At 49.7% G+C, this 21,806-nt stretch overlaps 1 protein-coding gene and 1 long non-coding RNA gene across 3 annotated transcripts; one reads left to right on the top strand and one right to left on the bottom strand.

The window, feature by feature from the left end:
• The first annotated feature begins 1,577 nt into the window (after positions 1-1,577).
• On the top strand, positions 1,578-18,678 carry ECSCR (endothelial cell surface expressed chemotaxis and apoptosis regulator). Its single transcript, XM_065734438.1, has 11 exons — positions 1,578-1,704; positions 10,744-10,785; positions 11,012-11,062; positions 12,024-12,137; positions 12,497-12,544; positions 14,119-14,166; positions 14,759-14,857; positions 15,949-16,047; positions 16,606-16,642; positions 17,718-17,817; positions 18,316-18,678. The coding sequence occupies exons 1-11, from the start codon at positions 1,647-1,649 to the stop codon at positions 18,322-18,324; spliced, it is 705 nt and encodes a 234-aa protein (XP_065590510.1). The 5' UTR covers positions 1,578-1,646; the 3' UTR covers positions 18,325-18,678.
• On the bottom strand, positions 2,185-5,759 carry LOC136047387 (uncharacterized). Of its 2 annotated transcripts, XR_010622089.1 has the most exons (4): positions 5,504-5,759; positions 5,036-5,213; positions 4,399-4,519; positions 2,185-2,258 (listed from the first exon to the last, which is right to left on the bottom strand). It is a non-coding gene; the product is annotated as an uncharacterized LOC136047387 (long non-coding RNA). The 2 variants fall into 2 exon arrangements; XR_010622090.1 differs by lacking the exon at positions 4,399-4,519.
• Positions 18,679-21,806: the final 3,128 nt, after the last annotated feature.

Below are 21,806 nucleotides of genomic sequence, written 5' to 3' on the forward strand. Positions count from 1 at the left end.
CGGTGCGCACAGACTGGGCTGCAGGGATCTCAAGGTCCCAGCTGGAAACAGCACACGCTGCCTGGGAGCCCGGCACGTCACCGTGCAGAAAAGATGGACCTTACAGAGCTGCAGCCCTTAGGGTCACGGCTTATTGGGCACGGTGGTGGTGGGATGGCAATGGGATTCAGTACCTTGGAGGTCTCTTCCAGCTGCAATGATTCTGTGATTCCCTTCTGCAAAGCCATTATGATGTGTCCCCATGCCCCCGTCCCAGAGCACAGCCTACCTGCTCCTGCCTCTCAGCACTCCATCCTGGAAGGTCTGCGCTCCATCCTTCCTGTGCACTGCAGGGTGGGTGATGCCCCTTCCCCCACCCGGCCCAGCAAGCTTCCAGCAGAGATCTGGCTGCACATCAGAGCTGCTTCTGGGAATCTGCGCTCATCTCAGGATTCAGTAAAACCTTAATCTACAGCGTAATCTCCGAGCATCACATCTGTGCAAAAGGAGAAAAACAAAAAGGTTGTGGTGGGAGGCTGCTCATGGAGGTTTTGTAAAAGCAAAGCTTGAGCCTGAGGGCTTCATGCTGTGTGCTGAGCCCCGTTTGCTGCGTGGGGCTCCTGCACCCACCCCCGGGCTGCAGGAAGCAGGGCCCTGCCAGCAGCACCAGCACCGACACAGAGTGAAGGAGCAGCACCACTGCCCACAGCCAGGGCCCTGCAGCATTCCTGGATGTGGCCCCTGGAGCCAGGGAAGGGCTGTGACAAATGGCCCAGGGCAGAGGGTGCAAAGTTTGTGCTCCCCCAAACACCTGCCCCCCCCCCCCCCTACAGTCCAGCCCCCCCTAAAGAGACAGCCCCATTTCCCCTAAGCCAGAGCGTTTTGTAAGGCAGCAAAATGCTCTGCACCTTGACAGAGCGTGCCCTTGGAAGAGTCCTGGGTAGGGAGGAGCAGCCCCTGTAAGCATCTGGGAATGGGGCGGGATGGACTGCTCCCAGCCTGACCCATCAGCCCAGCTGGGACCTCCCTCCCATCAAGGAACCGGGTTAGGGGAGGCCAAAGCCTGCCTTGTGCTGCCGTTCTGCTGGGAGGGTGCTGCAGAAATCCCACAGCCAGCACGTCCCAGTGCCCAGCCCTGCTGGAGCTGCACGGGAAGGAGCAGCACGCAGGCACAGCACCAGGCGTTGAGATTCCCTGCCCTCCTCCAGGGACTTCCAAATCCCTCTCTGGGATTCTAAGAAATCCCCTGTCCAGTGGGGGGAAGGAGCAGCCCCATGGACCATCACAGCTCTAATGGCTGATGCGGAGGAGAACCGGACCTGGGGCACTCATCCTTGCCCCAAACACATCTCCAAAAAGCAGTACCAATGAAGCTGCTGAGGCCCAAAGCCAGGCAGGCCCATTGTGCTGCTGCTCTCCCCCTCAATGAGAACCAAATTCCCCAACAGATCGATGGCGAGGTTTCCTTTGCCGTCCATAAGCGATGTCTCATATCCTCTTTGACCATAATGGCCTAACAACACAGTTCCCCTGTGGATTCAGCCCGTTTCCTTCTATTCTTTAACAGGAAGCTCTGCAAGAATCAGCCCAGGCAGGCAGACCTCTCCTCACCCTCTCACACTCGGGATGGACAGAGCCTCCGCGGGGCTGCACAGCTCCACGCCGCGATGCTGGCTCCGGCCGTCCATCCGCTCCTGTGGCTGCTGGGCTGCGTGCTGCTCAGAGGTAAGGAGCTGTGAGGGGCACGGGCAGGGGGCAGCTCCGGGGAGCCCAGGGGTGGGCAGCAATGGGAAGCAGCCAGAGATGCAGCATCCTCTGTCAGAGAGCTCGGCCTCTCCACTCAGGGTGCTCGGGACCATCCTGCCCCGGCAGGTTTTGCAGAGGTTTGTTTGGCCGTGCTGAAATAACAGAACCTGCTTCCTGGTTAACAAAAGGATTGCTTGTTGAGGCACTGAGACGACTTCTGTCGGCTGAGGACGAAGGGGGAACTTTCAAATGTATGGGATGTTTTCCTCACCTTTAATTTCTCATCTTGCTGATGTAAACACGAAGAGCATGTAGCACTAAGGATCACGCAGCACACACAGCTCGTTAGTGGAATAACTGCTTCCAAAACCCCCATCACCACGGGTCACAGTGTGGGGTGCACTGAGCGCACCCCGAGGATGTGGGTTCCTGCTGAGCTGTGGCAGGTCGCTGTCCCGTGGTCGGTGACAGCTGGAGCAGCTTTCAGCTCGAAGGCACTCAGAGGGATGTACACCGCACTTCCACTGCTGCTCCTAATAGAGAAATTAGAGAGAGAAATAATATCACGCGTCTCGGATCCAAGGCTTTCATTGTTAAACCACGTCCATGGGTAACAGCCCCTGCGTTGGTAGTAACAGGGTTTGTAAAGGGCAGAGCACACAGAGGCAATTCAGCTGCCTGCTGAGCACTTCTCAGAAAGAGGAGTGCATCGATCAGACAGTTTCTCTCTTTATCACAGGACAGCACTGCTGGTTTCAGCAGAGGGGGGACTGATGAGGGACTCTGAGCCCCTTTGGCTCTGCTGCTACACTTCTTAACACCTGTCTGGGGTGCTTTTTTTCTCCTTAAAAATATTTGGCATGGCTTGCACAGGACAGAAAATGTAGGGCTGCATTATCCTGGGACCCAGCCCCTGCCCGGCACCAAACCCTCAGCACCACCCAAAGGACTCACATCCCAGGCTGACCCCAGCACTATAGGATCAGGTGGAAGGGATGTCACCTCTGTCCTCTGTTCCTGAGCACATCACATGGGAAATCTGTCCTCCTCAGGCTTCAGGCAGAACCAGCTTTCAACCTCGTCAAGTGTTTTGCCTCAGATCTTCACGCTGCCACTGATACAGCAGCTCAGGACTAACAGAATCTTCATTTCACCTTCGGTGCTGCGGACAAGTCATCAGTGTGGCCCGTGTGTGAGGGATGAGCTGCTGCAGAAGGCAAAGCAGCAGGCTCAGAGCAGGGGGCAGAGGTCAGGCAGAGATGTAGTTCCCAAAACACGGGCAGGGAATGAAGGGCTCTTACACGAGACAGGGCAGCTCCGAGGTCTCCTTGCACTTGGGGCGGTGGAAATAACATTTTGGAGGTCCAAAGTTGGTCAGAATAGCCGGGTACTTGTAACTGCCTCCACACAGCCCTTGGGTACTTGGAGTGCTTGCCTTTGTTAAAGCTTTGTTACAGTCACTCGGAAAAGGAGGTTCTGCTGCTGTCACTGTGGAATTTCTCAAGTGGGAAATCTGGAACTCTTCCAACCTGTTTTTCATCCCCTAGAAATGCATCCAAACAGACCTCTTCCTATGAACAGTTTCCATTACATCGGGAAGGCACTCCCCACACAAAAGCTGTCCACCAAAGAATTCCTTCTGGAAGCTGAGATGAACCCAGCCGAATTTCCCCACTGCTGCTGCTCTCCTTATCTGCATGGCAGGCAGTGAGGGAACGGGTAGTGCCACAGTGAAGATGGCACAGATATGATCCAAAACATGGGATGCAGCTAGAGGACAGACATGCAGCTAGCAGGAGACATCCCAGGCAGCACTTACATCCTAACAATTATCGAGTGCACTCTAAAATGGAGCCTTACTGCTCATTTTGCCTTGCTCCTCAGGCAGTGAGAACAGAGCTTGAGTTTTTGGGCCCTCCGATGGTTGTGAGGTCACGTAACTAAAGAGACTTACAGGCAAACCAAGTTATGGTGTTTTTAAAATGTATTTGCCAAGATGTCTCTAATGCTCACTGCCATGCTAGAGAATGCATCTTGTTCAGATCCTGCTTCTTTCAGCAGTGGCACAAAGCTCCCCTGCCTTTGCAGAGGGATATTTCCACTGCTGGCCTCTGCCCATGACAGAGGATGCCCAGTGGTGCCCCCAAGATCCCTCCCCAACTCTCCTTGGATGAAAAAGTCAGGCCAGCACAGCCCGGTCTGGTGTACAAGGAAGAGAAACCAGGAGTGGTTTGAAGTGTTTGTTCAGAAAACAAACTGCTCCCTTCTGGTACGATGAAACTCTGACGATGACACTGCAAAAATGATAGAAGTAACTGGAGATCATTTCCAGCAATTATGTTTCCTTCCAATAGGTGAATCAGCAGCAGGTGTCATGGAGGAGACGTTGCTGGTAACACAAAGGCAAGAGTGCTCCTGCTGGGAAAACCCATGCGAGGGCTCGAGCCCAGGCTGGAGAAGGGAGATCTGTGCCCACACAGCACTAGCACTGCCAAGCCCTGGCTAGGCGGTCTCCTTAGTCCACTTCCCAGATGGCCTACTCAGCATGAGCCGACCGCAGTGAGAAGCAAGTCCCCATTAGTCATTTCTGTAGCCTTAAGGGCTGAGGGGGACTGTTTTTACCTTTCAGCTGAATCATTTCAGTATAAGAGAAAGGAGCAAAGCCCTGTCTACCATCTCTGACTGCAGTGGTCTATGAGGGATGGAGCACTGGAACAGGCTGCCCAGAGAGCTGGCGGACTCTCCTTCCCTGGAGATATTCAGGACATATCTGTATGCCTTCCTGAGCATCCAGCTGTAGAGAACCTGCTTTAGTAAGGGGATTGGACTTGATGACATCCAGAGGTCCCTTCCAACCCCTGTGATCCTGTGACCCTGTAATTCTGTGACATAGAAACATGGAGGGTGTCCACCCACCCCCCAGGGCAAGCCTTCCACTGCTGGGACAGCGACAGCAGTTCTCAGTGACGGAGGAGAGGGAGGGGTTGGGCATCCCTCAGCTTTCCCCCCCTCAGGCATTTCTGAGGGCAGCACAGCTCTGCACAAGCAGCTCCAGGCACACAGCTCAGTACACTCCTGCTACCCAGAAGGGATTCTGGAGCTTAGAGTCAGAGCAATTGGAAGTCAGGGAGCAGCACACCGTAGTGACATTGCAGAGGATGGGGTCTGAGGACCACTGTGTTTTGCGCCGGCCACTTAACGCAGTGATGCCTTATTTTCCCCAGATATGTGATAAAGATAACAAAAGACCTCCTCCAAGGGGTGCTTTGAAATCTAGGAATGAGACATGGGTGGTATCAGGGTCACTCACCTAAAATGTGAAGCCAGATGAAGTTTGTCAGGTCAAGAAGCTTTACCTGCCTCTTCTGCAAGACATAGTGTTTCAGAGAGCAGCAGGGAGGCACTGATGCAAAGAAAATGAATGCACCCAGGGCAGGGAGTGCTTCACCTTTCCTTCAGCCACTCCCCTGAGGTTCAAGGCAAGTGATCTGAAAAGAGAAAGTAAAAAGAACAAGGATCAGGAGAGCTCCCCATGGCACCAGCCCCGACACAGGGCAGCTCCTGGCCCACGAGGTGGGAACTTAACCCATTCAACTGATCACATTCCTGCGTGATGCTTCACAAGCACCACCGACCTGGCTGTTAGCAGCAACACTCTGCTCTTCCAGCGTGAACCTGGGGGAAATCTTAGAATCCTTGGAAGTAAAAAACAGGGGAATAAACCGTGGCAGAGTCTCCATGAGTGGGGAGTAGTGAGCCGTGTCTGACAGGTACCCACCTGGATCCACCACGCTGGCTGTGCTGCTGTAGGGGGTGGTGATGTGTGTGCTGACAGCCGTCCAGAGGTACAGCACAGGAGCAAATTCAGCAGCTGATCTCCGGCACCAGCTGGAACACACGACATTTGGTTAGGAGCTAAATCCTACAAAATAATGAGGACCGCCTGCAAGGCGACCTGCAGAGCAGCAGGGCCTTGGCTGAGAGCCTAATTAAGGTGTGAAAGCAGCAGTGCCGAACCAGCCTGCAACTCGTGGTGCTTTTCTGCACCCTGCTTTCCCCATCTATACAAAAGCAGAGATCTGAAACAAACAGGTTGTGGGGAAAGCAGAAAGCAGTGAGCAGCTGGGAGGACTGCAGCACAGCAGCCTGCTGGGGGCACGTTTACTGCCCAGCCCCACAGAGAAGTGGGGGTGCAGAGGGGTGCACAGGGCATGGGCCAGGGAAAAAATAAAAAGGGATGCTGACACGCACTGTAACGTTACAGGGACCATTCTGTGCATGTGGTTTCCCCACATTGTTTGTCTTCTGGCTTGTTTTCTAAATTCAAGTGGTCTTTGTCTTCCACAAGAAGCCTGAGCTGCTCCCATGACAGCTCAGTGGAGAGCAGTGCAGAGCTCCCCGTGGAAGATGCCCACTCTGGGCGCAGCCCTGGGGGGGGGCAGAGGAAGGCTGGGGTTGTTTTGAATCCCTAACGAGATCTGGATTTAATTTCTGCTTCTCTGAACTTCCCATAACACTTTGGCCAAGCCATTACCATTCAGAACCACGTAGCAGTGAGTTGCCAAACCCCTCGAATGTCAGCTGAGAATTAGGTGTTTTAATACCTCTGTGGGCCTGGGACCTAATTTAGACTGTCAGTTATCAAGTCTGCATAATGACACTTTTCCTCTCTTCCCCACCTTTTCTGCCTCAGCCTGTGAGACCTGCCAGGCAGAGGCATCATCTCATGGATACCCATTAAAATGGGGCCGAGACTTTTGCAGAGCTCTTCATTTTCCAGGTTTCCTAATACAGCATTTTCTTTCATGTAAAAATGCTAACAGCCCGGTGCTGCTGCTCTCTGCTGCTTGGACAGCTGCTGTGTTTCACCCCGGAAACAGCTGCACTTGTGTTAAGGGTCAGCATATTTTTGGCTTGTTGTCTAATTTTAGGTGGTTGGGTCTCTTTCTGAAAGCCTTTGTTTCTGTAACCTGCAAGCAGAGGTGCAGCAAGCCTGTGCAATGCCACACAGGGCAACCTGAGATGCAGGATGCACAGGCAGAGCGTTGTCAGATCTCCCCCCACACTGCAACAGGAAAAGAGTGCAGAGAGCCCAGCACTACACGCCAAGGGTTGGAGGGTCCCTCCCCTCACCAGTTATGAGTGAAGGGGACCAGTGCCTTCGTACTGGTGCCAGAGCTCTCCTTTCCATGTGAATCCATCTGTATGGCTCTGGGAACTTCTCAGCTGCCATAGAAAGGCCCTCTGCACATGGCCCACATCCAACATTTCAGAAGCAAAGAAATCCAAATTTCCCTTCTTATATTCTGGAAAAAATTAACTAAGAAAAACTAGCTCTGAGTCAGAGAGATGAAATGCCTCTGCAGCCTCAGTATGCCTCCCCAGAGCCCTATTGCTCTGGTCACTAATCAGGAGTTTCCCATTCCAGCAAGAGCAGAAAGCATCATTTCCCATTGTAAATCCCTCAGCAAGCTGGCCATCCCCACCTAGAAACACACAACCCCACTGTAAATCGCTGGCACCCAAACACTCAGCAAACAGCTCTGCTCAGCTGCGAGAAGTCGCCCGAATGGCTTTGATGTTGATTGCAATTACAGCCGTGCTGGCTGCGTGCTGCTCAGTGCTGTGAATTGTTGATACAGCCACCACGCCACGGCGGGAGCAGGGCTGTGCTGCTGGGGCTGGGTGCTGCCATGCCACGGTGTGACTGGCACTGGAGACCCCAGGGAGCTGAGGCACTGTGCCCGCATCCAGCTGCCCAGCCCCATGGCACTGTGCTGTGCCCATATCCAGCTGCCCAGCCCCATGGCACTGTGCTGTGCCCATATCCAGCTGCCCAGCCCCATGGCACTGTGCTGTGCCCATATCCAGCTGCCCAGCCCCATGGCACTGTGCTGTGCCCATATCCAGCTGCCCAGCCCCATGGCACTGTGCTGTGCCCATATCCAGCTGCCCAGCCCATGGCACTGTGCTGTGCCCATATCCAGCTGCCCAGCCCCGTGGCACAGCTCGGGTCGTTCCCCGCTGCGTGCATGGCTGCCTGCCATCATTGAGTGGGATGCTGAGCACCTCCTCTGGAAGAAAACACCTAACAAAGCGGGGTTGTTGATTATTTAAGTTGGCAGAGAAGGGGCCAGAAGTCAGAGCCAGGCGTGCTTTGCTTTGAAACAGCGTGTTGTTGTGTTTATAGAAGGGCCAATTATTACAGAGCCGAGTGCCAAAAGGAGCTCTGTGTCCCTCGGCCTCTTGGCAGCAAGATGGTCACTTCTCTGCAGCAAATCTCCAACACAGCAAACCTGGATGAGCAGCTCCCTGGCCAGGGCAACTTCAGGGACCCCAAGGTTTTTGAGGACATTTTATGAGCCAGTGCTCATAAGGGCTGAGCTGTGGTGGGAGATTACTGAGAACACCTACCTCTCATCTCAGCACTGGGAGATCCTGAGCTTCATAGCGCAGGGCATCACAGCACAGGGCAGTAATGCCACCTCCTTTTCCCCATTGCTTCCCATCCCTGAAGGCCTAGCTCCAGCTCTTGGATTTCTTCTCAGTTACACCAAAAAATGCTGAAACAAACTGCCAGCTCAGAAGCCTCTGTCCCCCCCTTTTCCCCAACAAAGATGATGCTTTTATGTTACGTGTACGCTAAAAAGCACCCGTGACAACTTCAAGAAGCAAATGTGTCACAAGCAATTACTGCTCCCCGTGAAGGAACAAGATGGTCTCTGTAAGGAAGCCTGAACAAGATGAGCTGTTTGAGTTTGGCAGGCACCAGAGCATACGGGCCCCATGATCATCTCTGCTGACTGTCTGCACAGTACTCCAAGGCGTGTGCAAACCAGCATCCACAATCCATGTTGTAAAGCTGTTTTTGAAGAGCCAGTGCCAAAGAGAAAGCTTGGCAAACCATCAGGATCAATGGACAGTGCCCCATAGCATCCCAGTTTGCAACAGGGTGCGCTCCTCTTGCGCTAAAGAGTCATCTCTACTTCTTTAAGGAGAACCAAGTGCCCAAAAGATCTCTTCCTCCCCTGGGATGCTATTTATTCAGTCAATGGTGCTGCATCTGTCTATAATCCCATCTACATTACCAGACTGATGTTCACTTAACCTGCTCTTCAAAAGCTGCAAAGGATATCCCATAATTCTCCTACACAACCTCTCGCTGCAATTCACCACCCTTATGACAGACACCCAAGACAGTTTCCTATTGCCCCAATTTCTTTGACTGCAGTGTAAGTTCTTGTTTTCTGATCCTGTTCCCAATGGATGCAGAAATCAGATTAATCTCTTCCTCTCTGTAATTAAAGGTCTAACGACATCTCCTCTCCCCCTTCTCTTGCATGGACTAGACAAGACATGTTTCACCAACCTAACGTCCAGGAAACTAGAACAGCAAAGCATGGAAAAGTTCTGAAAAGCCAAGTTCATAGCCAAACCCCAACCTGAAAGAGTCTATGTTTTATTATGCCCTCAGTGGTTTACATGCTGTTTTGATTCCTGTTTGGCTGTGATTGTTGTCATAAAACCTCAGAGGAAAAAACAATTACAGCTCCAAGATGACTGCATGAGAAAAATGACATCAGCCAGGAGCTCTCCAGACCCAGACAGTCCCCTGAGGGGTGAGCTCTGAGCCAAGCAGCCATGACCCCCACAGGGTGCATGCTGCAGATCTCATTCCAGATACACACCACCACCAGGGCAATCATCTGAGCTCTCTCAGAACCACTACAGCACGGGTACCTACCGTGATGTTCACCGCCTGCATCACCCCCACAGCTCCCAGCCAGGAACGGGACATCACAGCTTGCAGCTCCTCTCCCTGTACAGCAGAAATCTAAAATAGATCAGATCAGTGGGGATTTAGAAGTGCCTGATCCTCTCTTTGATGAGAAAGGGAGCCTGGAGATTAGCTCTCCTGCAAGCAGGCTCACAGAAGAGGTGTGAGAACAGGTGAGATGGAGCTTGCATATTGGCATGACAGAATGTGGCTGCGAGCAGGCACACAAGCAGTGCTGCTTTGCTGGATCTCCCCATGGGCCATCACTCCGTGCAAGAAGGACAGCAAGCTGGAAGGACTCAGCCCTTACTGCTGTCCCTTTTTGTCCAAATCTTGGAGGAGCTACCAGCTGCCGTGGGGCTCTGGTGAGATGCATCACCAGTAGGGCTAGATTCCACTGGGTTTTGTGGCTGTAATGTAGTTTCTTTCATGCACCTTAACTACAGGCAGCACTGCTATCACAGGCAATAACCATTTTAAAATGACAATTAGGATGTGCGTTTCAATAATGGCAGACAAGGTCGCTGTTTCAAAGTTAAGCCAGTGGGTTTTGATTCAAGCATCAAGTGTATTTACGTCTTGCAGTCCTTTTCCCAAAGTATGGGAACTGGGCATTTCTTTGTTCCTTTTTATATGTCTAATCATAGGACTTCAGGAGCTAAAGCTGGAAGAAAACATCAGAGAGTAGGCAACATGGAAGATAGTGAAGGAATGCCTTGTAAATCCAAAAACATGCAGCTGAGAAAACAGTCCCATTAGCTCCTGGCAGCCTTTACAAGCCTCATCTACCCACTCATTAAGGTCTCAAGGGTCTCAAAGCATTCAAACACAACTCTTCTAAATAGCTCTATGAAAAAAGCAGGTCAAATGGCCTTTCTTTGCCAAGACAGAGCTAGGGGCAAGAAGCTCACGGGGAGAGAGGAACACCACTGATTTGTACGGCCTTGTATTTTCTCCACAGGAGGGGAAGGCACGTCCCTGAAGGGTTTGGTTTTGTGAGAAGGGCATTTATCCTGACTCCAGTTCTGATTTACTCAGAAATGAATGTCCCTGTATTCAAGCAGCATTTCCAGCACTGTTTGTTACTACTTCTTACCCAACGCTTTGGGGGAAATTAGGTATTTCATTCCTTCAGAAGATGAAGGAAACCCAAATCACACAGCCAGTTGAGCACACTGATCTGTTGCTGTGAGTCACGGTCACAGACTGGCACTGCTAACACTCCTGTTGTTCCATTTCAGGTACTACAACCGCCACAGACTCCTCCATCCACAACGTCACAGGTATCTCCTGGGTTGTGATCCAACCTCTATGTCTGTTGGGATATGGGTGCACATGCCAATGTGGGGATGGAAATGGAGAGGCTGCACCTTAGCACCTCTTGCTCCCATCACCCCCTTTCAGTTCTTGTGGATCCCCTTCTAGCCCATCCTTCAAACCGTGCTGCAGGGATCCCACCAGGGAACAGCACATGTAGATGTCACTTCCATGTCTCTGATTGCGTTACAGATCAGCCTCAATCAACGACACGCAGCCATGACGTAGAGAGCAACACCTCAGGTAAAAAACTTCATTGGGAAGGATTGTGGGTGTCTGTAATCCTCCACAGAGGAGAGAGTCCTGTGTCCACACCTACCTGGCATCACCGCTTTGCTGGGCAGCTCTTAACACATGGAGAACTTGGTGCCCAGCATGTGTAAGCACACCGCCACTCACAGGCCTGGCCTTGGCTGTTGGATGTCATAAAGGAACAGAAGGATCTCTCTCTGCTTAGAAAGAGATCCCTCTACAGAGAGACCCTCCAAAAATGAAGGAAAAAGATCCTCAAAATGACCTCAAATGGTGTTTGGATAAAAGGAAAATGCTTAAAACCATTTTCACTCTTTGCTCACTTGACTGGAAAGCCACAAGCCTAGATGAGTAACTTGCCTATAGGTTCCACCTTGGTGATCTGCTCTTCTTGGAGAGGACCATGACAACATTTCCTTTCCCTGGCTATCTTGCCCTGGAGTCACAGGACTCAGGCTCTTGCTTCTTTCAGTAAGGGGCTGGGGAAGATGTCAGCCTCCGGGCAACTGCAATAGGTAAATGATTTGTGCTTAGAGAAATGAAACATTTGTGCTTAGCAAAATGAAACATGGAAATTAGCATTTTCACATCACAAACAAATAAACACGTGTGCCAGATGGCTTGAGCCAGTGGGGTCCAGTGACAAAATACATAAATAAATGATCTTTATTTTGAGATAAAACCCTTCATTTTCAAAGCGGGGAAAAGAGTGGTAGGAAAGCCAGACTTCCTGCATGCACCCCAAGCTCTGCCAGCTCAGCACTCCACGCACAGCCAGCATTGCCAAACAAGCAAAGCTAATGGCAAAGCATGGAAACCTCGACTCCTTGAGCAGGGCTAGCAGCTCCCCCACAGCTCCCCAAGAACACGAGGATGCTGTGCAGAAGCCATGCCCCGCACTGAGCTGTTTCTGAGCAGGGCTCTCTAAAGTAATGCTACTTTTACTTTTCAGAGCCTTCAGCAAAGTCAGCAGCACCAGCAGACCTGAACCTCACCCACGTGGACCAGACTACCACAGCCAAATCCCCCTCCATCTCTCCAACCCTGCTAACATCATTGGCACATGGTAAGTACGCAAGGCAGGAAAAACCCCAACTCTTGCTCAGCTGGGACCTCTCTATGCATCCTTTCTCATCCATGCAAACACGGGTGCATCAGAAAGCCCCCACTGGTCCACACCATGCTACTGATGCAGCAGCAGCCACTTTTGAATACATTTCAGCTTTTGCTGAAAAAAGCAGCTCATTCCAGCTCGCCAAACACACGTGGCTGGATGTGCATGGCCTGGATGTGGCAGCTGGACATCTTGATTTTGGTTTGAAGTTCCTCTCCTGTTGTTTCATGCCTACAAACAACAATTCTCCATAGTGTAACTAACAACAGCTTCTAAAGTTAATTCCCCTTTGCCATGTTTTCTTTATTCAGATGAAAAGTCCAGTGGAAGCAGAAACACAACGGCTTCATCAGCTCCAGGTACTCTATCTTTTTATAGACTAACAATGGGTGCAGACAATTTCACATCAATTAACTTCCTTTATTTACATGGGGCAGGTTATTTAAGCACCACTTCATCTTGGTGTTGAGCCCTTAGTACCACCCAAATCACCCCTGCTATCCCTACAGGCAGCGATAAAACACAAGAGCAAATCCTCCTGCATCCCCTGCTTGGGATGCTCTTGGACAGCTGAAGGACTGATTTACATTTAGGACTTTTAGCACCCTTTAAAAAAACTTTTTGCTTATGACAGTTTGTTTAACCCAACTTTTAAGCAAAGATTAGAGAATTCGGGAAGAGTTTTCTCAGAATAAGGGCAGAATCCAAATAAATGGGAAAACAGAAATCTGAAAATGGATCTGATTCTCCATTAAACACTCAGCCCTACAATGCTTGAGACTGAAAACCTGCTTTGCCTCTCAGACCTTCCCTCACATACACAAGGTTAAAAAACCATGGTCAGCTGTGCCTGCACAGATGTCCAAGCAGCGTGCCTGTGCCCGGCTAAGCCAGGAGCCCTTCACATCACAGCAGATTGCTATTAATTATAACCCTGCTTTAGCTGAAAAGCTCCATACATCTTCAGCTCCACTACGCTGCTGATGCTTCCAAAACACAGAGCTCCTGTTGAGTGAGAGTCAGCATTTCCCAGGAGTGGGGTACCCACGGCAGGCTCAGCACACGGGGCTTCTGTCCTCCACCTGTGGCTGAAAGAGCCATTTCAGAATGAAACAAGAGGTTTGATGACTGCTCAAAATAAATTAAAAAAAAAAAAAAACAAAAATGCAGCTTGTAGCTGTACAGCTAGCCCCTGCTTTTTGGGAGCATTCTGCACCGGGTCATTACTGATTTCTAGCCAGTTAAATTTGGTACTTCACAGTATTCCTGCTGTCTTCTGACTTTTGGCAAAAGAACATTCCAAAACGCTGATGCTTCCCCAAAGGCAGGAGCCCCAGCTTTGGGGCACACAGCTGCCCACAGCTGCCCACCCTGTGCCAGCTCCAAGCCAAACAAGCCAAGCAGCCAATACTCATGTTCTGCCTCCCCTAACCAGTTTGTTGTTCGTTTATGAGCAACAGCAAATCTATAGCTTTCCCAGTTCATGGTTCCAGTGTTTAACTCTTGTACCTGACAAAAAGAAAAAAAAAAGCATGAGTGATTGTGAAAACTAAGCCTGAGCACTTAGGGCTATTTGAATTCCTTGTTTCCTTGGAAGGAAAACTCTGGGAAAACGGTACAAAGGATGTTTGGCACGGGCTGCCCAGGGAGGTGGGGACTCACCATCCCCAGAGGTGTTTGAGAACTGTGGAGATGTGGCACTGAGGGCTGTGCTTAGTGGGCATGGTGGTGGTTGGACTGGATGACCTTAGTTGTGTTTTCCAGTCTTTATGATTCTGTGGTGGGGAGGTTTTATCCTGAGAATGAATTTCCCATTTTCCTGCATCACCAGCCATACTGTGAATACATTCCTCTCTGCAGCACATGCAGTCATTCTTTTGCTTAGTATGTGACATTTGAGGACAAGACTCATTTCTGCATTTCCTCTGTGCAGGTGAAGAGCCCAAGAGGAGTGAGAGTACTACACAAGCATCAGCTCAAGGTGCTTTTTCCTTTCCCTCATAGAAATAGACACCAGTAGATGTTTCACAGCCCTTTTTAAAGCCAACAGCAATGCCATAGCACTGCTATTTTCAGGCAGCATACTGAAGAGATAATGAGAACCCGAGGGCTGCTAGCTATCCCATCCACACCTTCAAAAGCCTTCAAAGCTCTGCTGAAGCAGGACTCTGGTGTTACATGTCATACCTGGGTACAGAGGCTGTGAGTCACAGCAGGAAAAGGTGTCAGTGTGGCAAAAGGCTGTAAGATGCAAAGGCAGGACAAGCTCCTTCCTCAAACGTGCCAGCTCAGTCCTTTACCTGCCATGCTCAGCTTCCTCGTTGCTGTCCCAGCAGAAAAGCCTGTGGGTGGGGTATCACTTTCTCAGGTTGTTGATAAGTGAAGCCACATCAATGCAATCTGACTCCCACTGAGGATACTTTGCTGTTCTCATCAATGGGGCCACCCCCGACCCTTAGTTATTCTCTTTAGTAAAGTGCAAGTGAGAGTTAGACCATGTAGTACTGCTAGAAATCTTCTTCCCAACCTTGGAAGAAAGGCTTTATATGAAGCTATTTTTCCTCCTTTTGTAGGCACCTCAAGAACAGTTACCCCAGCACTGGAAATCTCTGTCTCTTTGTCCGTGCCTACTCCAACAGAATATGAGTCTCCACTGACTGTGGTAGCTTTTGGTAAGGTCTTGTGCAGCCTGGGGAAAGGAGGGGATCTGTTCTGTCAACTCATGCACGTTTGAACACCCAGCCTCAGAGAAGCTTCCTCTGGGACAGCTCTCCCCATTCTCACTCTCCATGCCCAGTCCTGGAGGTTTCAGAGTGCAAGGGGAAGCTCTTGAGAAAAAGACTTGTTAACACCAAGTAACAAAGCATAAAGTGTTTATTCACAAACACTCCTAGCCACATCCAGTCTAACAAGGAAAGAGTTTGAAAGTGCGTCACAGCTGTGTCTGAACTCTGGATCTTCCTCCCAGAGCAAGACCTGGGCAGAAATTACCCCGTGGTATGCCCTGGTTTCCCTGAAAGGGAATACAATAAATGTCTTATCTGCCTGTAAGCTTAGACAACTTTGTGTTAACCCTGAAAACCTGTGCAACTCTGCCCCAGCCCCACCAAACTACCTTCCCTGTACATTTCCACCCTGCTTAGCAGGAAGCAGCCAACTCCTCCACACCATTCAAAGATTGTGCAAGGATTGAGCAAGAGATGCCACAACTTATCCAGACAACGGCTTTAAGGATGGGCACAGGGTAGATTTAAGACACCCACTTTTCTTTGGGCTGTACTGTTCTGCTAAGGGTTCTAAAGCCATCTTAACAGTTTAACTGATAGTTGCTACATGTCAGAATCAAGTCTGTGCTCGGCAGCTGGTTTGTGAGATAGCTAACGCTGCTCAAAGTCAATAACTTGTCTCTCTCCAGTAAATTATGTATTTATTTGACTTTACACACCTTTAGGATAAGATATCTCAACTGCAATAGGACACACTGACTCTAATTAATTGCCAGGGTAATCAATTGACCTCTGCCTTCCTATCGCTGCCTTATCAACTAAGCATGCACCAGAAGCCCCTTAAAGCTAAAGCACAGGATTAGGTCACTCACCCCAGTAACTTTACTTTTCTACCTGTTACATCCCATGCTTGTTTTAATGAAAATACTGATTTCCTACACAAACTACGATGAGAGCCCAGGCCCTGCGCTACCCCAGAAGCCAAGGACAGGAGGGTTATTACATCAGTAGTACAAGGTTTCTTCGTCCATCCGCAGGTGTCATCAGTTTCATAGTCATCCTGGTTGTGGTTGTGATCATCCTTGTCAGCGTGGTCAGCCTGAGGTTCAAGTGCAACCGCTCCAAGGACTCAGAAGGTATTTGCCTGAGGCTGCCTGTCCGCCCCTAATCAAAAAGTCATTGGTTTCTAAGTTCATTTGGCAATCTCAAAATGATGAGGGCACACACACACAGAAAAGCAGCTTACCCAGAGAGGAGGTTTTGAATCATGTTTAGGAATGGAATGTGACTGCTTCTTTGATGGGGTCAGTCCAGCTGTATCTGCTGCAGCTAAACGTGAAGATTTCCTGCAGAAATCACAGTTCTGCACTGATTCTCCCTCAGAATCCTATTTATTTCCCTACTAAGCACTGCCCACTAGAGGGCAAGACTGCTCTACAGCAAGACAGGCAACTCAGGAGACTGAAGAACGCCAGCAATTAAACAGGCAGCAAAGCGTTCACTCCTCCTCATATAATGTTAAATTAGTTGAAGCATTTTCTCTAATCAACTCTCAGATATCCAGTAGAGACTAATTTCATGTGGATTTCATTTATAACCCTGTACAACACGATTCAGAATACAGCTGATTTATCTCATTGAGTAGCCACGATGTTTTCTCACCTGCATATCACCGACCACTTCTCTCCCTCCAGACAAACAGAAGCCAGGGAACTCCATGGTATCAGAGAGGTAAGACTGCCCACACTATTCATATCCTGTTGAAAATTATATTTTAGAGCAGAACTAATTTCAGCACAGGAAAGAGGCAACTTTGGTTACATCAGATGGGAAAAATAAAAGATGAAAAAAAGCATTTCAGGACTCTGAGAGAGGTGAAAAACACAGTAAGTGCTGATAGAGCCTCATCCTGTCTCCGATGGAGTCAGAGGCTCAACATTTAGGGGTCCCACTTCACAGTTGTGCTGATATCAACAAAGGTCCATCACCTCCCAGAAAGGATTTTACTTGTCTTTGCTTGCCTACAGACTTGAGGTCTGACCTTGGGCTTCTGAAATCCTAAGCAGTCTCAGCAAGAACAGTCCAGGTCATGACCCCCCCAGTTATTTTCCAACTGCTGTTACCTAGCATAATTGGGATAAGGAGGGGTCTCACTTCAGAGCCCTTTGGAAGAGAAATGTCAAGTAGAGAATGGTCTGTGTGAACTCCACAAAGACTTGCTGCTACCCAATAGAGAAGCTGCACACTGAAAGCATCGTGAAACAAGAGCCCAAAGGGACCTAAAAAGGGGAGAAGGTGTCACTGCACATTGCTCCTCCTTCCCTATCCTTTCCCAGCCAGGTAATACCCCTTCTTTGGAAAGACGCAGGAGACACAGGGAGCATAGTTTCTCAATATTTATGTGAGAATTTGCATCGGCATCGGTGGTTCCTAAGCACCTTTATAATAATGATCCACATGATCTGCAACCACTGAGATGGGGCACCAAAGCACCCTAACCCCCAGTGCCATCCTGTCTCCATTGCCACTGAGTACTTATCCAGGCCCCAGGGTGTGGAGAAATGCAAACCCCCCTTCCTAACACTTGTACCTCTCACTCAGAAGATGGGGCCTAACAATACCTGAGCAATAGTATCAAGGAGAGGAGGAATCTGGCACTAAGGGTGTGCCTGGATTGGGACAACAGATCAGAGATTGGCCCCGCTCCCCATGTCACAGCCATCCTCAACCCTGTTTGTTTACCTCACTGTGTGCAGAAACTCCCTTCTTGTTTCCCAGAGTAATTAATGCTTTCTCTTACTGACAGCTGCTCTGCAGGCACGAGCGAGAAGGATAACAGCATCACTCTGATCTCCATGAAGAACATCAATATGAACAACAGCATGACTTACCCACCATCAGAAAAGGTTTCCCTTTTAAGCTTTGCTTTTTAGAGAGTAAGCTGGGGAATATTTCTCCTGCAGGATAAAGGTGTGCTTTTCAGGTACTCCCTCTGCTTTTATTCCCTTGGAAGGGTAGTAACAAGCAGCTGCCAGCAAACCCCTACAGGTCCAACCAGGCTCCAGCGAGCCAGGCAAAATTTTGGGTGCCCATTTCAAGTTTATCCAAGCTGCTTGAACTCAAATATTTCATACTTACAGGTGCCAGCCAGAGCTAGAGATAAACAAGCTTACCTTTCTGAAGTCAAGGTCCCTGCCCTCTAGTCCAAGCTTCCCATGCAGAGTTGTTGGCGATGTTGGAGCACATTCCTATCAATGCTCTCAGATCCATTCCACAAAAGTAATTTACAGCATTGCTGGTTTTAAAACTAAACTTGCACTCAGACTTGGTTTGAGGGACCACATTCCTTATTTTCTTTTGCCAGCCCAAACAGGCTGCTGATGCTCTCTTTGTTCTCTTTGCAGGTGCTATGAAGCCAACAACCCAGAACTAGAAGCTGACACTTGAATTTCTAGGTTTTTTGTTGGTTGTTTTTTTTTTTCCCTTTGGGGAAAGGACAAGGGTGGACTTTATATGTAAATTATTATGCTTCTTCTGATCATTACACTTACAGTAGTTTCCCCATCTTGGGGGGGGATTAGGGCTTTCTCCAGCTACAGACTCTCATACTCCATGGTTGATATCTAACTGCATTTTTGATAGGCCTTCAAACCCTCAGACTATTCCAGCAGCAAGAAGTACGAAGGAACCAACCACTCAGCTAAAAACCTGCTGTCTTAGATTAATGGCCTCAACAGCCTGTGCCAGACAGCCACAGCCTTGCCAGACCCCCATTGAGCTAAACCTGTGCGTTAGAAAAGCATGGTCTGAAGCTGAAGGCCTAATAGGACTTAAATAATACCCAAGTGCTAGGTCAAATCACAGCACAGTTGCTCCAAGTCCCTTCTGCACAGAGTCGGGGTCACCATACCCTCCCACCTCCCAGGGCTGTTGTGAGGATATGTTAACCAGTGTCTGTAAAGCATTTGGAGAGCCGTGAATTAAAGATGCTGCTGAAATGCATTCTGCCATCCTACATGCTTTGTTATTAATATCTGAGCTTCACACAGACGGGTTGGTATCTTCCCACAAGTCCAACATACAGGGAAGACTTGCCAGAAGTACAAAAGCAAGACCACTGCTTCACCAGGACTTTGAGTGGTCATAAGCAAAATTCTGAGCTACTCCTGTTCCTGAGTTTGCCAGGAGAGCTTCAGTCTTCTGTACTGCTGTTTTCCCAGGGCTTCTCAACAGATCAGAAATGGAGTCACGCCTGGTTCTGAGCACCCACGCTACCGCAGCTACAAGCACCACAGATGTGTCCCCACATCACTGTGACAATGACAACAGTGCTCTGCAAACCTGCACAGTGCCACAGCTCACCCCAGGGACTGGCTGGCTCACAGCCCACACTCAGACCCAACTGCCAGTCACCGCCAGCAAAATACAGCCCCACCAGCTGAGCTTGGGGTGATGGAGTCACCAATACTCAGCTTCCACTGACAAATGGAATCAAGGCTCTGCTGGGTAGTATTGGAGGTCTCAGCTGCATGATGCATTAAAGCACTAAGTCTCCAGCTGCTTTTGCTTCTGCCTGCCTTCAGTGAGAATCCTGGTTTCAAGCTCTACTAGTTCCTGAGTCAGAGACCTTGCAGCATCTCATTTACTCGGAAGCAGTACGCTGAGAAACTGATTTCTCCTACCACAAGCATTAAAATCTATCAGCCCTGAAGGTAAATTGTGAAATCAAGGTAAAAGGATCTACCCAAGCAGGCAAAATAGGTATTACTGTACACATGCCCCTGCATAGTCCAATGAAACATAATTTAGCTTGATCTAATTTTGTAGGATGGATACGAGATGGTTACTGGAGCACGCTAAAGGTAGCTGTGCTTTGCAGCACACTATGAAGTGCTCAGAATAATAAACGCAATGTTTTCACAACTCTTGCTAAGATCATTGCCAATGGACTTCCTGTGCTTAACATATACACCAGATATTTTTATAAGCAGTTTGTTTTGTTTTGATTTGGTTTGGTTTTAGTGAAGTTTTCCTGGTAAAATTCTCAACAAAATAAAACATGGCATCACCCTACCTCCACCAGTGAGATCAGTCTGTGTAAGCACAAGCTCCCAGGTGATGCCCAGCTTGGTGGACTTGAGCAGCTCCAGATCTCAGCCCTGTGACCGGTGCATGGAAGCTCACAAGCAGGTTGAACATGGCATAGAGCTGCCTTGTACACACCTGCAGCATCTAACAGGGCAGTGAGTGCCAAGCTTTAACTCTTCTCCTCACCTCCCAGCAAGCCATACTGATCTACGTGGGGCTGCCCCATGCGAGCTCATCCCTGCATTAGCCTTCCTTCCCCTGAACTCATTGACCTTCCTATAGCCTCTCTAGGGTCTTGACAAAGAAACTGAGCCTGCTCTACTCTGCAACTGAATGGCGTCCAAAAGTGTAACAAAGCTCTGGCTCTGTGTGAAAGAACTGAATCAAACCAAACCAACAGAGGAAGCAATGTGCCCCCAGCCTCCAGGTGCTGCTGGGAGCGCACAGCAGATATCTGCCCGGGGTGATGGGGCCATGCTGGCCCACTCCTGCAAGCTGCACTGGTGCAAGGCACTGAATCAAGGAAGTGAACTGGACTGAATCCAAACTAGGCATCATAGCTTGAGCAAACAGGAAACTTTAGGAAGAAACTCAGGGACCATAGAAATGCACGTACTGCTGAAGAGAGCTGCTGTTTGCAACTTAATACAAGGGTGGTCCCACGAAGATAAGGACAACACAATGGTGGGTAGGGTGGTTGTTTACAACACAATGGAGGGTCCAGAGAAGATAAGCAGAATTGCTGCTTGCAACTCAGTGGGGGAGTCTGTGAAGATAAGGAGGCTGATTTGCTGGCAAACATAATGTAATCCGCTTAACATCTGGAAATTTACTTTTAGTTTTAATCCTACGATCACCGGAGATGTCACTCACTCTGGAATTTCTGTCCATATCTTTGGAATGTGATGAATATTGATGTGTTATGTATATTAATGTGTAGCCATTTCTCTCTTCAGTGTGGATGTTTGGTGGAGAGATCCCCCATGCAGCCAGCGCTGTAATAAAGGGAATACCTGCTTGACATACTGCATTGGGTGTCAAGTTACTTTGTCGGATTTCTCGCCATCAGCACCAACTCATTGCCCTCAGCAGTCACAGCACCCGAAGGTCCTCTCTTGGCAGCTCATTAGCCCAGTTTAATTGGCACATGGGAAGAGATGTAATGCTGGAGGACGAGCTGCTGGAGAGGAGCTCTGTAGAGAGGGACCTGGATGTCCTGGTGGATGACAGGTTGACCATGAGCCAGCAGTGTGCCCTCGTGGCCAGGAGGGCCAGTGGCATTCTGGGAAGCATTAAAAAGAGCGTGGCCAGCAGGTCAAGGGAGGTGATCCTCCCCCACTACTCTGCCCTGGGGAGGCCTCATCTGGAGTCCTGTGTCCAGTTCTGGGCTCCCCAGTATAAAAAAAAGACAGGGATCTCTTGGAAAGAGTCCAGTGCACAAAGATGGGGAAGGGCCTGGAGGATCTCCCCTGTGAAGAAAGGCTGAGTGAACTGGGTCTCTTTAGCCTTGAGAAAAGAAGACTGAGAGGGGACCTGATCCAGGTTTAGAAATATCTGAAGTGTGGGGGACAAAGTGGTGAGGCCAGACTCTTCTCAGCAATGTGTGGGGACAGGACAAGGGGGAACGGACAGAAACTGCGGCACAGGAGGTTCTGCAAGAATGTGCGCAAGAACTTCTTCGCGGTGAGGGTGACGGAGCACTGGCACAGGCTGCACAGGGGGGTTGCGGGGTCTCCTTCTCTGGAGATATTCAAGACCTGGATGCCCACCTGCGCGACCCGGGGCAGGGAACTGCTCTGGCAGGGGG

This window comes from Cyrtonyx montezumae, unplaced genomic scaffold (genome assembly GCF_038088225.1).
Source record: "Cyrtonyx montezumae isolate F1298 unplaced genomic scaffold, pur_monq_1.0 scaffold_18, whole genome shotgun sequence".
Classification (NCBI taxonomy): Eukaryota; Metazoa; Chordata; class Aves; order Galliformes; family Odontophoridae; genus Cyrtonyx; species Cyrtonyx montezumae.

Coding starts and splice junctions, on each gene's coding strand:
- ECSCR (XM_065734438.1), top strand. CDS start 1,647: ATGCTGGCTCCGGCCGTCCATCCGCTCCTGTGGCTGCTGGGCTGCGTG. Junction 1,705..10,743: donor GGGCTGCGTGCTGCTCAGAG/GTAAGGAGCTGT, acceptor GTTCCATTTCAG/GTACTACAACCGCCACAGAC. Junction 14,167..14,758: donor TACACAAGCATCAGCTCAAG/GTGCTTTTTCCT, acceptor CTCCTTTTGTAG/GCACCTCAAGAACAGTTACC.